Genomic DNA, 20,491 nt, shown 5'->3' with positions numbered 1-20,491 from the left:
ATGATACGACACCGCTACTAACACACTAACCTTAGAAATTGCTTCAAATCTTAGCATAACGCTTAACCTTTGACTATTAACGCTTAACTAAGGCTTTGGGGATTCGTATTGGCTTTGGGAATTTTAATTCGCCGTGACGTTAGACAGTTAAGCCCCAACTTCTGTTTCCATTCTTCACCATTTCCTCGATTCCTGGACTGTTGCTAATTGAGTGATCTGTGTATCGTATGTGTTGTGTGTGTGCAGCTAACTGCTTTGGTTAGCTGTAGTTTGCTAAGTAGCTTTTCTTCTTTCTCTATTACTTCGGGCACACCGGAAATAAGTTAGTAATAAGTTAGCTTTAACCTATTCCGGAAAACCCGGAAATAAGTTATTTATAAGTTAGCTTTAATTACGTCGGGCACACCGGAAATAAGTTAGTTATAAGTTAGCTTTAACCTATTCCGGAAAACCCGGAAATAAGTTAGTTGTTATAAGCTAGCTTTAACCTATTCCGGAAAACCCGGAAATAAGTTAGTTATAAGCTAGACTTTACCTATTCCGGAAAACCCGGAAATAAGTTATTTATAAGTTAGCTTTAATTACTTCGGGCACACCGGAAATAAGTTAGTATTAGTTAGACGTAAGCTATCCCTGAAAATCTGGGAATAAGCTAGTTTTTAGTTAGGCTTAATCTATTTGAAATAATTCTTTGTGTGCTCAATCTGTCTCTGTGTGTGTGTGTGTCTCGTATGTTACTCTTTCTATAACGACCCTTCTCCGCCCTACTCTGTATGTTCGTTTGCACCTTTCCATATTCCTACTCTCTCATGGGGCTTTGAACTAGTCCACTCGCCCGAAACGCATTGTATTATTTTAAATAATAAAGACGCATCTAAACTAATTCTGTTCGGTCCGTGGCGCACGGACGTAGGGCAGTAAATTAATTAAATAAAACTCCACCGAGGAGGTTGTGAACAGAGTCGTGCACGAAGCTATAACTTTGAAACAAAATCTCGATCTCCCTCTTTTATTCACTCGTTTCCTGGCGATGATGAGGCACGAATAAAGCCAAGAGGCATAACATTCCCGCCTGAGCCAGGAAAACGACTTTAGGATACAAAAGCGGGAAACCCGACCAAAATTGACCCCCGGAATAACCCAGCTTGGCTAGGCTATCAGGGACGCGTAACGCCCCGACCCGACAAATTAACGAAACACACCCGGAAGCGGGTTACAAACTTGTATGGATTTTGTGCCACAAAAGCCTATCTATGAAGAATGTTTGCAGTATTTTTTTTATTTAGCATATGAATACTTTTTTGGAGGAAAAAGCATGTGGATTTGAAGTAAAAACAAGTGGTTTAGGAATACATTAAGGAAGATAGGATGGATACACAAATACTGCATCTAAGAAAAGAGATCCAGGCAGTCGATAGCTAAAAAAGTTTGCAAAAAAACTACTTGGTATTTTACCAATCCAAGGAGGCTTCTTAAAAAGGAACTAGTGATAGTAGGATTTCAATTTTCCAAACAATTCTTAGTGATACTTATGACACTTCTGACACCTTCTAAAATTAGTTGCAGAATTCCTAATTCTTCCTTCCCCCCTTGGAGAGACAAAACGTCATGAATTGCCCAGAACTCTTTCCTTAGTTATCCGTTTCTTCTCCCTAATGTAGTTTTGAAAAGTTTGTGTACATCTTTCTATCTTCATGCTCTTTATGTCTTCACAACACAATTGACTTGATATTTCACACCTCCAAGGAAGCTTCTTCAAAAGGAAGTTTTAAAACTACTACACCCACAGGGATAACTGCTTGATTTGTAAAACAATAGTTGCTGGAACTGTCATCATTTTATGTGATTAGTACCTATTTATGCCAATTTCCAAAAGAGAGGTACTGGAACCCCGTTCCGCCGCATTCTCACACAAATCGAGCACTGGGCATAACTAGGTTGACCCTAAGGGGGAACCCTCCCTGGGAAACTTTTGAAAATTAGATCTAAAAACTAATATTTTTAGGCTATTAGAGACATATACAAGAGATTTTTTAATTGTAGAAAAAAAGTTTAACTGTAAAAAAATCACGTTTTAAGATCAAGGTGGGGGGTTCAAACCCCAAACCCCCCCTTGGATATGCCACTGACTACCCCTTCCTACTATTTCTTTCCTTGTGAAGTACAACCGTAAACAGGGAGTTTGTTATTAAGGACAGCACTTGAACATACAACATACGACAACAAATTATCCACGAAGATAAACGTCAACTCACATTGTTCCTCGTACAAGTAGTGCACCCCGAGCGCCTGCAGGTAGGGTATGAGCGGACGAGGATTGTAGGCCGAGCTGCCCGGGTCTACTGTGGCGGCTCCCAGCGTGAAGTGTAGGCCTTTGCTGTTAGCGTAGTACTGGTACTGGTGCAGTGTGTGCAGAAGAGATAGAGAGTCTTTACCTCCGGACAGACACACCAGCACTCTGTCCCCCTCTTGGATCATGTTGAACTCTTTTATCGCCTGTGATGAAAACATTGGTGGTTAAAGAATTTGGTAAGTGACCAGAAAGTAATACTTTTTAATCAACTCTCTACTTTAACCCTGTTTCTACTAATTTTTCGTTCTTGCCCTCAAAGTGGGCACTGTTTAGAGATGAAAAAGAGAGTGTTATTTAAATGTTTTGTAAGCCGGGAATGGATCTGTCCCTTCCGCCTCAAAGTCCAAGACACTTCTATGTAACACACCATATTCTTGTCAAAACTGCAATTTTTAGACAGTGCTCAGTAATCCAACGTTTATTGTAACAATGCTGATTCCAGAAGTTCCAAACATGCTGGATCAAAGAATACAGTAAGACGCCATGTATCAGCACTAATGGGACCAGGACTAAGACAATTTTTATATAAATCATAACAGATTGGGAATTTACAATGGTTTTTTAAAGAAGTAACACATTGTATGCTACATGTGTTCATATATAACTATTTTTTACAGTATACATCCTGATTTATACACTGTATATTATTCAAAAGCCTCTAGCGTGTCAACAAATTATTATAAAAGACGATATACCTATTTTTGAGATAAATAACAGAGATTTTTAGTTGTTATTTTAATTGATGTTACACTGTACTTACTGCACCATGATACCAGAAAAGTAGACAAACATAGTAACTCACGTCTGTGGTAGGTTTCCAGATATTCTTTGGTGGGCAATGCCACCTCGGTTTGGCAAGATTCTGTTTCAAGTTGTCCGCAAGTTCGTTCTCCTGGTCTCGCTTGCAAACCAGCGTGCAAAGCTCCACCTTCTTGTTCGTAGCCGCCGCCTTCTTGTTCATCTCTCTAGTCTCATTTGTGTGTCCGTTTCTACGCCAGATTGTGTCTGCGGGTGATGAATCCCTTTCGTGATAACTCAGGTTGATGCCGCTGTCTTGCGAACTGATGCTGTTTACTGTCGATCTCCTAGCGTCCTGTAAACACTTTTGGTTTAGACTAATTCATTGTAAACCCGTGAAAGTTTTTGTTTTGATAAATATCATAGTGTATAACCATAATTTTTGTTTACCAAGTGAGGTATAAAATTACGGAAAGTAAATGAAATAAAATTAATGTATAAAATTAGTTAGAGGTTAGAATAGAATCACAATAGCTGTGGACCAATTGTATGACTTACTGGTATCATACTATTCACTTAAAGGTACATAATCAAATCTAGTGCTAACCATAGCCTAGGTCATAGGGTAGTTAGCATAGGTTAAATTGGTTTAAGGACATAAGTCAGCCTTTTTTCTCTATCGTAATATTTTAGCCATGAGTTTGTTTCCCTTATAAAACTTGATCTAAAATTTAAGTTTTAACTTAAACAACTACCTATTTACGAAATCCTCTTAGAAGAGATCTACAAGATCCAACTACAAAGAGTATGTACGTCCTAACTACAAAAGGTCAGTATGACCTAACTACAAGAGTCAGTAAGACCTAACTGCAAAGAGTCAGCACAACCCAACGACAAAGTCAGAAAGACTTAACTATAAAGAGTCAATACGACCTAACTACAAAGTTTCAGTACATTAATAACCAACAACTTTCATTACCTTGAACTTGAGTTTGTGACAGTCCTCGACTCCTTCAGCAATAGACGCAAGACTCTCTACTTCCACAACGTCCGGAAGTGAGGAATCTTCCTCAGACAACCTCGGTCGAGGTTCCTCCGCCTCAGGGGAATTAGTACGTCCGGACTCACTGCTCGGAGAGATCAGCTCGTCTACTTGCGATACCTGCAGAAAAATGCATTATCTTCTATCTTTGGACAACATGGAACTCCATAATACCGGGTGTTTATCGCTTCATAACTGTTATACTATTAAACTTCCCTCGATAAATAATATTTGAAAATGAAAAAGCAACTCAAAGAGTTTATGCCTTCATTGCCTTCCAACAACAAATTATTTAACAAAATCGATCCAGTAGAACTGTAGATTTAATTGTACAAAGTTAAAAAGAAATCCCAAATTTTTTCACCACTATAAATTGGGAGGTTGCTTAACGTTTTTGCAAATAACTTTCAAATGGTGAGGAAATCAAATAAAGTGGAAGGTAATATTACGAAAGAGAATAAAATGTCCTACAATTTACTATTATGCATTTCTTGAAAATACTCAATAAAAGCAGCCAAAAATTGCCTGAAAATAAAAAAAAAATGTTAATATCCGTTTTTATTGTTTACTATGTCTACATTGAAAACAGGATTTTCACATTTTAACTAAAATGGTCTTAACTAAAAGATTGTTTTTTTTTAAGAGATTCCTAAATGTAGCTAGGTTTTTTTGTTTTATCAAAATGTTCAGTAGAAATACTAACCATTTCTCGTATCTCAGACTTGAGCTCAGACACCATCTCTCCTGTAAGTTCCGCCAGACACTCGGCCACATGATCGGCCGAGATTGAGCTTTGAGGCGAGTTGTTGACAAGAGACGGGTCCATCGTCTGGAAGTAGGAGACGGAAGTATTCGGAGATGAGAAGGCTCGGTGGAGAGAAGGTGCTGGGCCTACCGGCATCTGCTGTAAAATAAATTAACGGTTAACTCACACGGTTATATTTCAAGCGGTTAGGCTGGTTAGAAATTTTGTTGAAAAGGTAATAGAGTTCAGCTAGTTTACCTTAGAAAATTAGAGTCCAAAGGCTAAAAGATACAGAACAAAAGAACACTAAACGTATAACTGATATTGTGTCCAAATACGGGAGTTTTTCGGAGAGTAGGAAAGAAAATTATCCCTTCAATTACTACTAAAACCTAATAAAATGATGTTACAGGTAACTAGAGCTGATGTTTCAATAATAGTGATGGCCAACTGCTAAAGTACGAAATGTCAGCCCAAGTTATCTGTCATATGACATGGTGTTACCCTGATGACCACGTTATAGAAAATAGTTCAAATTTCTCTGCACTATGCCATAAAAGGTGCTAGGATAGAATATAATTTTATCAGACAGACTAAGAACCAGCCTGTGCACTGATTTCTGATGTTAGTGGGCTGTGAACAGTCTAGCAGCTTAAAAATTTGCAAACTGTATAGTTTTAAAAATTTAATCATTCAGTTGACTAAAATTTCAATTTTTCTAATTTAAAATAGTAATTGGTCCCAGTTAACTTTCACGTTAATAGCCTACTCTTGAACTATGCATTTTCAAAACTAGATACAATTCAATTGAGGTACTTTTGGTAAAGGACAGTTAAAGTAGGTCTAGCAAAATCAAACCTTGAAAAAATTAAAATCCAGAAAAAAACTTATTTTTAACTTGCATAAACTAATTTACCACAGTGAGCGGTTGCATGCATGACGGTTGCATGATCATGCTCTGTTGGTTGCACCCCAAGTCGAACACCGGGGGATTGATGACTACCGATGGTGTCCCTGCGTTGCCGTCGACCACATGGTTGCTGCAACTCTCGTCCGCACTCTCGGAGGACAACACGTCCTCTACGCGGTTGATCACCTCACGGATCTCTGACTTGATCTCGGTGGCTAGTGACATGCTCACTTCATGCATGTACGCCTGGAAAACATTTATGTAAATCAATAATGAGTAACATTTTTAAATTATCTGAGGTAATATTTTCTAGATGATAGGCTTTCACGGTCACCGCAGATTGTCAAATCTAGGTCTTTAGGTTATGACTGCGTGGTTGAATTGGTAAGTCTAGAGCCTGACGTTTCTGATACGTAGCAGTTATCCATCTTTGGCGTTCAGTTGAATAGTAGTTTGCCCCGAAGATGGATAGTGCTACGTATCAGAAAAGTCGGCCTCTAGTCCTACTCATTCAACGACGCAGCCATAACCCGAATACCTAAAATTGACAATCTCTGGTAATATTTTTTGTAACGTATCTCTTGTAGCATGAACATTTTATGCCAAGAAAACACAGAACTATGGCTTACTCATAGAAAAAAGCCATGCAATATGGAGGCCCAAAAGGCTTACTTGGGACAACTTCTGCAACAGTCTGAAAGGCAGGTTCCAGAGCAAACTAAACATTCTGTTGCAGGCACACTTTTTTCTGTGCTTGATCACTAAGGAATGAAGTATATTCTTGTATTGTTAATCTAAGCAATACAGAATACAATCTGTCCGTCAAGTATCACCTATATGGGACAGGCAGCCAGAATTTGTAGAATGAAAGTAAATGTAGACATGTATTTTAGCTTATAACATTCAATGGAAGTTTTGTGGGAAAACAACAGGGACAAAACTTATTGCGCCTGTTGAAACTTCCGGTAAATCCAGCCCTTAAAGTTAATATGTTTACCTGTAGATGTTGAGGGTTGTTTGTAGTGGTGACCACGACTGGGGGAGTTGCTGAACTCATTCTAGCCGGCTGTTCTGACCCTGCAAACCCATGGCAAGGTTAGAAGAAAACATTTGTATTTTACAGATAAATGGAATACAAAATTATATGACTGTTCAATCCAGTTTATCAACAAATTCACAATTCCATTACTTGTCATCCAAAAAAAAATATTTTTAATATTGTGATAGTTAACTATTTAAAGTCTAGCAGATTTAGAGCGGAGGCTGGCGTTTACCCCCCCTCCCCCCCCGGTGGGAATTTTCGACATATACATTTTTTGGTTTGTATTGACATGTACTTTAAGATTTTAGGTGTTTGCCACTTGTGAATTACAGCATGTTCTGGAAAACACGAAAATATCATGAATATATATATTTAAAATAATGGTTTTTCTTTAGCGAGTTCGTTTGGCTCTACAACCCGACCGATTTTCATGATTGAGGTCTCAAATTGAAGGTATTAACGCACAGATTTCACATCAAGCATCGACATACAGTTGCCTACAGTCCCACTCGGCTTATACGTAAACAACATTTTTTCCCATGTATTTCTTATGGGAGTTAAATTTGGTTTTTCTTTTCCGAGTTCGTTTGGCGCTTCTACCCACCCGATTTTCATTATTGAGGTCTCAAATTGAAGGTATGCACGCACAGATTTCACATCAAGCATCAGTATATATTTATCGACAGTCCCACTCGGCTTATACGTAAATTAAATTTACCCCCCATGTATTTCTAAAGGGAGTTAAATTTGTTTTTTTTCTTTTCCGAGTTTCTTTGGCTCTTCTACACGTCCGATCTTCATGATTGAGGTCTTAAATTGGTAGTATGCACACATATATTTCACATCAAGCATCATCGTATATTTATCTACTTTATTACTCGACCAAAAAACATAGGTTTGATATATTTTTTAATTCGTATTTCAAATTCAATTGTACAGTATTTTACCATTTGTAATTATATAACCCTATATATTTTGGTCTAAGAACCTTCAGTGAAATACCGGCTTGCATTTAAGATATTAGTTATTCAAATCGGACGGTTTTCAAGCAAACGCAAGGTGAACATCCAACATAAAAAAATTATAAGGTTTTTCTATGATTGAATATCAATAGCTCCAGTATTGTTTACGTTTTTTTATATGTTTTAGACTCAAAATAATCAGTCAATTATAGGCTTTAATTTGAGCTATTGATCGTTTGAATCAGTTAAGTTTAAGATACTGTATTACACAATCAAAAATAATAAATTTGATTATTTCTCGGATATGATATTTATTTTAACGCCGCAGTGCAGCATGGGTCCTTTAGTATAGATTTTTTAGTTTGATTTGATTTGATTAGTTGATTCCTGTGCGTAGGACGGGCCCACAGCAAGTTAGAATTTTAAAATGCAAGTATGGTGAAGTCATCAGATTGTTCTCAGTGACATGCAAGCAAATGAAATGAAATGAAGTGAGCAAAGTATTTTGCAAGTACTGTACTTGATGCTTTTGAACAATGCATTATTCTGCTTGAAGTTGAAAACCGTGATCAGAATTCCTAGATGGTCTGTTTATCAGCTGGAAGACCTGTACCCGAATCGGTGGAAGACAATTTACTCAATGTAGATAATGTAGAGAAAGCTGCATGCAAACAGATTAGTTGAGATAAGAGCAATAAGAAATATTTTTCTGGAGTTTTACTGCTGTCCCAGGAACGTGATATTAACCTTGAGAAGCTGATGACATACCCATTAGATCCAGTACCATGGGCATCAGCCACTGTCGATGGATGCCCAACCAAAACAGAAAAGGCCAAACTGCTCCATGCTTTGGAGAACAAGGGTATAGACGAACCTCTCAAGATTGAAGAATGTATGTATGTAATTGACGGTATGGCTTACTTTTAGGTTCTTACTAATATTCCAGAAACCTCTGGTGAACTAGCACAGATTGCCTTCAGCCGTTTTCAGAAATTCAGCAGGATATACTTTATTACGGATACCAATTTAGATGTATCTATTAAAAACATTGAAAAAGAGAAGGGGATTTGGAGAAACGTTTTTAATGAGAGGTCCAAAATCAAGATCCCACGGGATTGGAAAAAAATCCTAGCTAATGGTAAAAGTAAGGAACAACGGGTTAACCTGCTAAATAATGAATGGTCTCAGCACAAATATGCATAAATTCAAACAAGCTTCAATACACGTTTCTAGGGTAATGTAAGGTTCTTTTTGGTGATATTTTGAAATTCACCCCCCACCCACAAACAGGGTTGCTAAGAGTAACTTAATTTTTTTTAAAGGCAACCCATATCAATCAGCACATTATTTTAAAGAGATTTAAACAAGAAAATTACTGTCGCAAATCCGATTTTGATATGAGGAAAACGAAGTTTAAGACGTTAATTTTACTGGAACCTTACATTCCAGTAAAAATTACGTCTAAAACTTCTCAATAAAATTTATTTAATTTAAATATAATCTCTTAAAATCCCTTTCCTAGAGGTACTCGTTAAATCTAATGTTATTTAAATAGATTTAATTGAAAATCAATTCAGGCCAATTTGAAATCCGCATTGCCTGCAGGTTTGCTGCAGCGGGGGTATTTTATTAACTTTTTTTATTTTCATTTAAAGCCTTTGAATACATACTAAAGAAGTCCATAAAAAAATATTGCACCAGTAATTAACGCAGGCCACCCTTTTGTAATTTAAATAAAACAGTTTTTAAATTTCAGTTTTTCTTTATTTTCCGGAATACGCTGTAATTTAAAAGAGGCAAACAACTGAATTCTTAATCTGGTAGGTAATACCAACAAAAAAAGTATAAGTCATAAATTCCCACGGGGGGGGGAGGGTTTCATATTGGTGGCTCATGGTCTAATTAAAATAAACTACTTGTGCTTAGTATGTCAACATCACATTACAGCTGTAATATAATATTTCTAAACGGCATGGGAAAGTTTTGCGTTCTCCTGATTTCAATAAGGTGAGTGATGCCCAAAAATATTTATCATACTGAAGCTGTAATATAATTTAAGCATTTATTTATACGCAACAATAGTTGTTGCTCTTGTTTTGAGTAGTTTATAAACAATTCACAAAACTACTACAAATGACGTTGTCACAAACATGTTTTCTAGATTATTTAGATTCATTAGATGTATGTGTACATCCAAATATACAACGGAGTTTATATTTTGAGGTACGGTAATGATGAGTGTTCAATAGATTAGCAGCAAGTAAATAAATTGGACAAATGAGCTTTGTGACTACAATCAGCTGTTTCTCAGACAACAACCTCTCATTAAAAAATCTAAAGAGCAAGGATAGATGTGACTGTATATAGTTCGGCCGCTTAGAAAGCGACCTCCTCCAGCATTGGTTTAGCATTAGCGCGCAGGTCGTTTTATAAGCGGCCGAACTATAGTAGGTTTCTCATCCTTATGGAACAGCTGAAGCCAGTTTTACTGTTAGTTCTGACCGGTGCACTGTAGAGGTTGTGTTTTGTTTACAATTTGTGTCTTGTTATTTCAGTTATTTAAAAACTGTTTAACCAAATAAAACGATATAGTCATAAACAATAACTCATCCCCTAGTTATATATCCAAACAGTAAAGCACAAATCATGAAAATAACCCTAAAATAATAGAAACAAATTTTTATCTACACTAGCGATCAGTTTCGACGTATACATGAACTAGACACAAAAAACAAGCTTCAAAATTTAGAATGAGATGAGAAGTCTACTTGTGTTGTTAGTCTATGGTTATACTATATTTGGATTTAATAACACATTTTGAAAGTATTATAATGATTGTTCCCCCTTAAAACTTATTTTTAAATAATTTCCAAATGGTCAGTCCAAAAACTGTTTGGACTAGTTGTTAACATTAATAATATTTTTATCATTACAACAATACTGATGGAGAAACAAATATTTGGTAAAAAAAATATTATTTACAATCTTGTAAAAGTTACAACATTGCCACATAAAATTATGTTTCAATTTGAGTAATCTGTTTTTTTGGAGATGAAAATTAGAGTGTGTTGAAAAGTTTTTGAGTAGTTTTGATTTAAAACTACTTAAAAAATATTATGTTACAACCATGAATAAAATAATCTTTGGGAGAAATAATAAGTCAGAAACAAATAAAATATGTTTTATTGTCGTTAAGAAGAGTTACAATGTTTACAAAAAGTTATAAAACTGAATGAAAATCAAAATCAATGTAACACTGAACATCCAGTGAATTTACTTCCAAAATCCAGAAACATTTGATTGTGGTTGATGTAGACATAACAAAATTTAAATGGATGATTAAGCATGAAACAAACATAATACAGTGACTCAACAAAACATGCATAACAAATAGAACATATAACAATCAACACAAAATGTTACTGCATTGTAAACATAATTATCTTCTTACTAGATCAAAAATAAATTAAGATTCCTCCAGGAATACATAAGTAGCACCACAAATACTGTGGGTGATTTATTGTAGTGGAAAATATTCCAGTATTGGGGGAATGCATCATATAATAAACCCTATATATATATATTTAGTAAAACTGAATTTCACTATAGCCTTCTATATAGTATAAGAAGCTAGGTAGCTGAGAGAGAGAGTACCAGTTTGATGGTGAGAAAAGTCAGTAGTTTTTTATGGGTCACAATTGAATCCAGTTTACTTCATAATTGCAACACATACTTATGTGGCTATTTTAAGCTAAATAATATGTAGGATGAGTATAAAATGGAGTGAGAAGATCCGTGTAGCTTTGTTGCTGAGTTAGATCAGCTGTTTCTTAAGCCACGACCATTTCTCAATTGAAAACAGCTGGTTTTGGGTTCAAATTATCAAAAATTTGTCTTTCCTCAGGATTGAACCGGCAACCTTCAGAATGTTTGGCCCTGACTCAGATACCCAGCTATAATTAAACGATTATCACAAACAAATTTAACACGTCAAACAAAAACAAATATTTATTCTTAATACATCACGTTTACTTGTTACAGCATATCTTCCACTAAATACCATTGCTGTGTTCAGCCAGCCTAAAATAACATCTAGAAGGGTCTAACGGAATGGAAAGAAGGTTTTTACCGTCAGTTTGGCTGCTACAGCTGATCTGTCGTTCTCGTCTACTGCGAGGCAAAGTGTCGCCACCCAGACTGTAGCATCGCTCTCTCGCTCCAGTGAACGTTTGTGGACTAAAGCTGTCGGCTCTGGACCTCATGTCTGTCCTGCTGAAACAAAATCACACAAAACCTTTACTCTATACAAAATTAGTTGGAAGAGAGATGCCTTCAGGACCAATTGTGGACTTAAACTTTCTTTATCCGACTGAAAGAGTGAGATGGTAGATCGGAGAGGGAGAGAAACTGTCAAGAGATATGAGAATATGAAACTGTCAAAGATCATATCATGAATAGAAAGACAAGTTGGAGAGAGATGTTAAAAGAATTGTTAATAAGATGGCAGGTGGTGAAAGAAGAAGAATATTGGATTGAAACACAAGATGAAGAGGCTTTGTTAATGCTTGGACTTAGAAACGGATGGATGAGGAGGAGCAAGCGGAAAAAATGAAAAACAAGATGGCAGGTGAAGAGAGAAGAGTAGCGAATGGGAAAAGAGAAAATAGAGAAGCTCTGATTATGCTTGGACTTGGAAATAAATAGATGAGGTAGAGAGTGTAAGAAAAAAATAATAATGATATGGCGGTGAAGAAAGAAGAGGAGTGGATGAGAAAAAGATGGAGAGACATTGTCCATACCCAGACCTAGATTCTACATGACTAAAAGTAAGATGTGAGAAAGAAAGGAATTTTATGGTAGATGGTGAAGGAAAAAGAATTGTGAAATGGCAGAAGAAGATGAAGAGTCTTAGTTGAAATTCAGACCAGGGAATGGATAGATGAGTTGAAGAGGGATGTGGGTAATAGAAAAATGAGATGGTAAAGGAATAGGAAATTTATGGAGGAATAGGAGAAGATGAAGGCCTAGTTAACATTCAAACTAAAGAATAACGGGAAAGAGGATAATTTACTTACTTGGCATTGTTAAGTTTGATCTCAAGTGAGGACAGACTCTTATGACGAGAGAAGGTGGTCAGAGGGATGGGGGAGTTTTCCCCTCCGCGGCTCCCTGCGTAGTCCGAGGGAGTGAAAGGAACACATGTCTTGACGTTGATGCAGTTACCGAGGAGAAGATCCTGTGCCTCGCTTGGCAACATGAACCATCGAAGGTGGTTTGTCTCTTCGTTGAACATGACACATTGGTCTCCAAGAGGGTATCTTTGCGCCATCTGGGGAAAAACGATTTTCCAATTTATAAAAGAGCCCTAAATCTCTGTTTCGTGACACAGTACAGAGGTTATGATTTGGTAGTTAACTCATTTCGTGATTGTAGTATTGGAACCATAAAATACTCCTTGATTGCTCATAATCTCTTTGAACTTGGGAATCTCAGTTAGAATTTCCAAATTATCTTTATTTTGTAGAGTTATAATCAGTGAATTTTGTAATTAAGAATAATAACCCCTTTAAGGGAAATAGGTCCAAATAAATTTTTGGATATGCCATAGGTCAAACTCGTCAATATTGCACCAAGCCTTTCTTTAACTACAAGGCCCTTGAAGATAAAGATAACAATTTTAGATTTGTATTTTATATTTTAATTGCTATTGATATTTAAAACGATTTCAACCTTCAACCTTTTCAGTGAATAGTGGGGTAATTTTGACAATTCACTAAAAACTTTAATGACTGAATACAACTCGACACTTTTAATGTGCTTACCTTTCTAGCCTTATTGAAGATGTTCCTGGCAGTTTGCAGACATTCACTGTAGTCTGTTGGACATGACGCGACTCCGGAAACCTTCCTCTCATGGATGGCCATCTTGCCATCCACATAACGGATCTGACCCAGCCACTTCCTCTCTCTGAACACCTGTAGAATAATTGTAAATGTTAGAAGATTAATAGATTGAGCCATTGACTAATTGCTACTTAATACTAATTGATACTGAAAAATACTTGTGACTAGCAAGAACGGCAAGTACTATGTGGAAATTTTATCTCACAAATGACAGACTCTTACTCCACCATGAGTGATGTAGAACCATTAATGTTCGGTCAACACTTCTGTGCGCGTGGACGGGTGGCTACTAGCCGAACTAAATCATACAGGTGCTAGTTATTGGCAGAGCTGGGGGTAGGAGTGAGTCACACTAAGTAGCAAGATGACACAAATGTTTTCACAAAAGTACCCCCGCCAACCCCCTCATTTAGACCTAACCAGTTCTGGCCGCACGCACAGAAACTTTGGCCGAACTATTCATAAGGGTGAGGGATCGGAGTTAGACTTTGCCCCAGACACCAGCACAAGTGCTAGACACCAGCTTACCATTGAATGTTTCCTCTGCACCTTACTTCTCTGTGATATGGTCAAGCTGTGGCAAATTTATCAAAAAGAACATAGTATTACGAGTCACTCACGGAGTTCGAGTGATGCCTCCATTCCCCAGTCTCGGGGTTGACGACGTACTGAGGCAGCAGTTTCCACCCCTCCGTGGCGACCATCTTGACTGCCTCCATGACAAACAGTACCTCGGGCTCGGCCATGTGGTACGGCAGCGAGAGCCGAGTGAAGCCTGGACGCAACATCTCGTACGACGAATGCTCCTCATGGCGACGCAAATGGTGGCGATCCAGGTTCCTGAAGAAGAAGAGGAATATTTATAACAGATTGAGTCTTAAATAGATTTTATAGATGTATTTTTATCTTTGAAGTGAATACAGATTTCCTCGTACCTTGGGTTGACCTAGTACACCACAAATAACTCCAAAAAAAGACAAAGGATTCAAAAAGTTAATGGGAAGTTTTTGCACGATGCCTTTTTTCTATCTTTCCTTTTACTACGATAAATATTTTTCACCAAAATGGCTTGTCCTATAGTTCGGCCGCTTAGAAAGCGACCTCCTCCAGCATTGATTTAGCATTAGCGCGCAGGTCGTTTTCTAAGCGGCCGAACTATAGTAGTATCAAATCTATTAAAGAACATGATATGACTTTGGTTTACACAAACTACTGTAACCACTCAAAATAAAGTAGTTTTGGCTATAAATCTAGAATTTTACAAATTTATTTAATAACCAAAAGCTACTAGTTTCAGCTAGAAGATCTCTGGTATGAAGTTATTAACAATTGAAATCAAAAAAGAAAAAATGACTCCTTATTAAACCCTAAATTTAAAATAATTATGTTAGATTGTATTTTAAATCTTTGGCATATCTAATAAACTTCAAGCCAACTCTTCAAACCACGTTTATTTTCAATTTTTAATATTTTAGGTGCAACATTTTAAGACTTCCACTTGTTTTAGTGAAAATGTTCATAAAAAGTTAAACATTTTGAGTTTCTATTGGTAGGATCAAACCATTTTAATATACTTACTCATCTTCCAGTAGTATAGTCTCATACTCCTGCGCCAGATCCTCGTCTATGCCGAGCAGATCCTGAGCGTAAGGTCCGGCGCAAGCACACCCTCCTCGGGCTTGTATGCCGAACACATCGTTGAGTACGGCGCAAACAAAGTTATGATGGAGGAACGTCCCCCGGGGATGGCGCACAAGAAACGAAAACACAGCAAGACGTTTGGCTGACTGGGACCCGTTACCTAACAAGATAATCTCCGGAATCTTGCGTAAGTGGGAGAGCATCAACCTGTAAAAACGTGGGACAAATTAACAGATGTCCTAACATTATTCTGAAGATTTTAGTATCCACAAAGAATATGTACAATGACCATGATTTTCTATTGAATAACATTTTCGGACAAAACCCCAAACATAGCAGCTTTCACTTGTGTAACAGCCACAAGTGTAGGGGAGCAAGGGTCTAGTGGTAGAGCCTGGGACTTACGGTCCCTGAGGTCCTGGGTTCAAATCCAGCCATATCACCAATTAATTTTATCCAAATGATAATGACGCAACCCCTAGGGCTAGCAAAAACGATCATGGACTAGAGTCTAGTGTCCTAGGACAAAAAATTATAAACGTAACTAAATGTTTGGTAACACAGAATAGCTAAGTAAATATTGGTGAAGCTTTGGTGCTCAGTCAAGCTTGAAACAAACAACATCATGAAAACTCGGGTGTTTATCGTAAAACAGATATAGCTACACCAAACAAACTCACTGCATTTCCGTAACATTCGCCAGACAAGTTTCAGTTTAAAGTTTGTAAACAGATTAACTAGTAGTTTTTAATTTTCCCCGTGACATTCGTATAAGTTAAACAGATTTTGCCTTTGGCTTGATTATTTTTTTGATGGAGTGTAGAAAATTGTTAGTGTAGTAATTAGATTAGACTACATTTTGTTAGCGTCAACCACGTCTTCAGAGATAATTTACAACTAATTGTTTTTCTCCCGCTATTAAATGACTAGGCTAAGACTAACACCGGCAACAAAAGATTTAAAGATTATGAATCTGACAAACCATTATTATTGTTTTACAATTTTTCTTTCTAGTGATCGATTACTTGAAATAGTTATCACAAAATTCCTGATACAAAGAAAATCAATCAAATTTAAAATCTATAGATAGGGCCTACTAACTTTGTAATTTTCTCTTCTCTGGCCATGATGTTGGCCACTCCAACAGTCATTTTGAGCTGCATCGCAAGTCCAGCTCGGATGGATTCTACGATGGCCGCCGTACCTCCCTCTTCTCTCATCTCAACGTCCTGCGAGACAAATACATCAAGTATATCAGCTGGTCTTGGATATTGGTTAAATTTTAACTTTTATTATAACTGGGGACAGAATATGGACAAAAGTGCAAAATTTACAGGATTGTTTATCATCTTTTAAAAGATAGTTTGTTTTTAACAGAAAACGTTGATGAGAAAATAAGCTCAAGAAAATAATTTAACTTCTTATCAAGATAAACGTTTTTGTCAGTAGGATTTTCTCTACACAACCAACGAATTGTCTTGGAGGAGGGAAGAATTAATTGTACCTTGAGATATTTGTGTCCTGAAGCAGTGACGAAGAAAACAGTTCCTCCACCACATCCTTGAGGTACGGAGTTGACAAAGAGGGATTTCTTTGCCACTAGGATACCTGTTAAAACAAATGGCTCTTCATTGAGTTATCAATCACCTTATACTAGTTAAATATCTCATTATGACCTCAAGAAGATAATGAAGACCTCAAGCACCGAATAGTGAGTTTGTGGCTATGTTAAAAATTACTATCTTAACAATAAACAGTTTAAAGCGTTTTTCCAATAGCTAGATGCCGTTTCTGGATTTTAACTTTTCTCCTTAAAGAAAAAAAAAAAATCCTAGTATAGTATAGTATAATGGATAATTTGGCCCTGACAACGCAGATCATTTCAAATAAAATACATGTATTCAAAACAAGAATACAGATGATGAATTTTGTAAAATATTGAGAAAGAAAATGTGCAGCCTATATTTTTCCTGATGTATCAGTAAATAAGCTCAAAACAAAAATACAACTAATTCCATTACTTATTTTACAACTTGTATAGAACCATTTGCCGTACCAGGTGTCTGAACCCCGCCCACAAACTTGTGTCCGGAGAAGAACATAGCATCTTTGTACACAGCTTTCTCATTGACTCCTGGGAGTAGAGGGTTCATGTCCAGCTGAACGTACGGAGCTGAAAACAAACAATGTTATACAAATTTGCAGATTTGGTTTAATACATAAATGCAAAGAGAATGACTTCACCCAGGTACTTTAATTGCAAACATTTTCTGTGGAGGGCCTCCAGCCCTTCTTGTAGGATAGGGGTGCAAAAGCTGTTTGCAGCCCCAGGGCCCTAAAACCGGATGTGCACATTGCTGTCTAGTTTGGTTTTTGAGCAGGGGAGAGATCAGATCGGTCAATGTTATCTAGGGTCATGTTATCAGTAGTGTGCAATTTTCTCTAAATGACAAACCCTATTCTATTGCATTGTAAAATGTTTTAAGAACAATAAATATTCTTATTTTAACAAAATGGAGTTGCCTACACTGGAAGACATATTAGATAAGTCGAAGAATAAATTAAACGTAAGAACCAAAGTAAGGGATAAAGGGTGCAGATAGGTTTGGAGAATTAATTTGCCTGTTGAAACCATCAAGATTATTTTCAGGTTGTAAACATCAAAAATAAAAAGTGGCTGTGAGGGGAGTTAGAGTAACTCGCTCAGTATCAAGGATTGGAGTTTTTTGCCAGAACCAAGAGTTACAGCAGGTTACATTTTAAAAGTACTGTACTTTTCTAACTTAATTATCAAAAAGAAAAGGAAATCTTTTCCACCTGCAGTTGCGTAGTCCCAGAATGCCAGAGCGCCATACTGATGCAGCAACAGTGTGGTTGCAATGTCGTCTGCTAAGATACCAGTGATGTTTGAGGCTGCGGAGAAACAACCGATGAGAGTTCGATCTCCTTCCACAGTCCGCTGAAACTGCAACTGGTTCTCGAGGTCTACCAGGTCTAAGAACCCTTCCTTGGTCTCTGATATTCGTACGATCTGCAACAACGAACACAAGATTATGTTACCTTGTTAGTCATATTAGGGTATGTAGTAACAAAACGGGGTTGGGTTAGGTTATGTTACCTTTTGAAAAACCTAACATATGTTACCTTAGGCAACCTTTTCAGCTACAAAGGCAATAGGTCACTTACAACATACAACTGAGCATAATTAAGGTGAGTCAGTGGCTCAGTCGGTAGTGTGACAAAACAACTGAGGCAGACGTTTAAGATGCGTCCCGCTGATTTCTTACTGATTTAAAAATTGGTTTATTCTTGTAAAATATCAACTCTTGCTTTGCTTGATACATCCAAAACACAGGTTATATGTATAAACATAAGAGGTTATAAGAGGCCATCGACAACATTGTAAAAACCAAATAAAAAAATAAAAAAAACGCAGAAAGCTATACCAGACATGTGTTGTGGTAGTGAAGTTTTGAAGCTTAGAAACTACCGGTACTACCCTAACGCTTTTGGTCGACCATTTTCATTTTAGTAAGGTACCGTAACTAGGTCTTAACAATGGTTGAGCTTCTAACGAATATAACGAAAGACGTCATTGTAGATAGAGGATAAATCCTGTTGTAGATAGAAGGGGTGTCCTGCATATGTTAGTGTGATTGATAAATTAAACAGAAGATGGATTTGACACAATAATGTTGTGTCACAAGAAACGTTACTGCTGGGGGAATTAAGAAATACATTTTGATGTTATGATGCATTTCATTTGATCGCAAAGTAAAGGAACAAGAACTGCACTGTGAGATTATTCGGTATCTTATCTTCACGGCACAAGATGACAAGATACTTAGTAAACACGAGGGTTCTAGAATGTCCATGACACAAATTATTAACATTTAACCACTACAAATATTTTTGGATCCTTGTTTTCAAGTTTTATAAAACCAACATTTACTCTTAACAAACGAGAATTTCAATAATAACATAATAATCTACTGAGAACTAATGTGAAATAATTAGAAATAATTAACTTATTAATTAGAAGTGGCTCCTATTATTCTCTCTTTTAGCGAATTTCCCTATAGGGAAGTAGCTATTACCGTAGGTCTCATGGTAAGACCTAAGCCCGGGACCGATTTACTTTTTCATTTTGATGTCCCCAGAGGCCAAAAACACCATTCGTTCAAATTTTTATATATCTATATATAGATATATATATATATATATATCTATATATATAATTCTGTAAGACCTAATTTTTACCAGAAAATTGTGGACGTCTGGTAAGTCGCAGAAAAGTGGGAGGGGTCTTAAATTAAAGGTATTGACCCCAGGGACTCGGGAAAAATAGCAGAATTCCCATAAAGCTACCAGAAAACGAGATATAACGTAAAATATCCACCATAAGAAATGCATGGGGACTGAAAAACGTCTGCATTCTATCAGCTGTTACTTATTTATTTGCAATTTTTACATTTATTCCGAAAGACAATGTTGGTAAATAATGTTTCAAAAAGGATTGTGTTTATTTTTTTTGTTTTCCGTTTTTATAATGAGTGAAGTAACTAGACAGGGTAGGGGAAGACCTGCAAGACGTGGAAGAGTGTCCAGGAATTCAACAGACTTAAGAAATGCAAAAGAGAACGTCATGTAGGGCCTAATTGTGAAAGAAATCCAGAAGCTGTTTTACAACCTGTCTTTAGAAAAACGCTGGAAAATTAGTTGATTGTTGTTTCTCACAATATAGGTCCTCTTAAAGCACTTGCATGCATTGTGGCGCATTTCATTTTGCAGAGGAGGCCACAAATGGACATTTCAACGCATGTTGCCACAATGGACATGCCACAACCACAAGCAAATGACGAACTAAAAGAACTGTTTTTACATGATTCGAACTTCATAAAAAACATAAGGCAATACAACAGTGCAATGGCTTTTGCGTCGCTTTCCGCTATACAAAAAGAGATTCCGGGAAATGGGCCTTACTGTCTTAAAATTCAGGAACAAATTCATAGATATATTTTTTACTTACTACCGCGAAATGGGGAATTGCCTTCATAATAATTAATAATAATTTTAACCTTTACATTTGGTTCTCAAAATGGAAACTATAACAGAATTCCTAAGATCATCAATTTTAAACTAGAAAAGATGTGCA

The 20,491-nt window shown here is 36.8% G+C and overlaps 1 protein-coding gene across 2 annotated transcripts in view; it reads right to left on the bottom strand.

Annotated features, from left to right (window-relative positions):
* Positions 1–20,491, bottom strand: part of LOC128985628 (uncharacterized) — a 140,643-nt gene that overhangs the window by 12,836 nt on the left and 107,316 nt on the right. The window contains exons 4-18 of one of the 2 annotated variants that reach the window (XM_054405339.1): positions 18,154–18,367; positions 17,393–17,509; positions 16,841–16,944; positions 16,438–16,565; positions 15,274–15,543; positions 14,316–14,535; positions 13,615–13,767; positions 12,868–13,121; positions 11,922–12,064; positions 6,786–6,865; positions 5,795–6,034; positions 4,837–5,037; positions 4,071–4,253; positions 3,156–3,446; positions 2,256–2,496 (exon numbers count right to left, since the gene is read on the bottom strand). In XM_054405339.1, the coding sequence (XP_054261314.1) occupies positions 2,256–2,496; positions 3,156–3,446; positions 4,071–4,253; positions 4,837–5,037; positions 5,795–6,034; positions 6,786–6,865; positions 11,922–12,064; positions 12,868–13,121; positions 13,615–13,767; positions 14,316–14,535; positions 15,274–15,543; positions 16,438–16,565; positions 16,841–16,944; positions 17,393–17,509; positions 18,154–18,367 (2,839 nt within the window). The remainder of the gene's footprint in view (positions 1–2,255; positions 2,497–3,155; positions 3,447–4,070; positions 4,254–4,836; positions 5,038–5,794; positions 6,035–6,785; positions 6,866–11,921; positions 12,065–12,867; positions 13,122–13,614; positions 13,768–14,315; positions 14,536–15,273; positions 15,544–16,437; positions 16,566–16,840; positions 16,945–17,392; positions 17,510–18,153; positions 18,368–20,491) is intronic. The other variant, XM_054405340.1, reaches the window with a different exon arrangement.

This window comes from Macrosteles quadrilineatus, unplaced genomic scaffold (genome assembly GCF_028750875.1).
Source record: "Macrosteles quadrilineatus isolate MER2022 unplaced genomic scaffold, UCM_ALF_1.0 Scaffold_2__2_contigs__length_208266976, whole genome shotgun sequence".
NCBI lineage: Eukaryota > Metazoa > Arthropoda > Insecta > Hemiptera > Cicadellidae > Macrosteles > Macrosteles quadrilineatus.
Note: the sequence above shows the minus strand (reverse complement) of the source record. Positions and strands in the feature narration are given on the sequence as shown.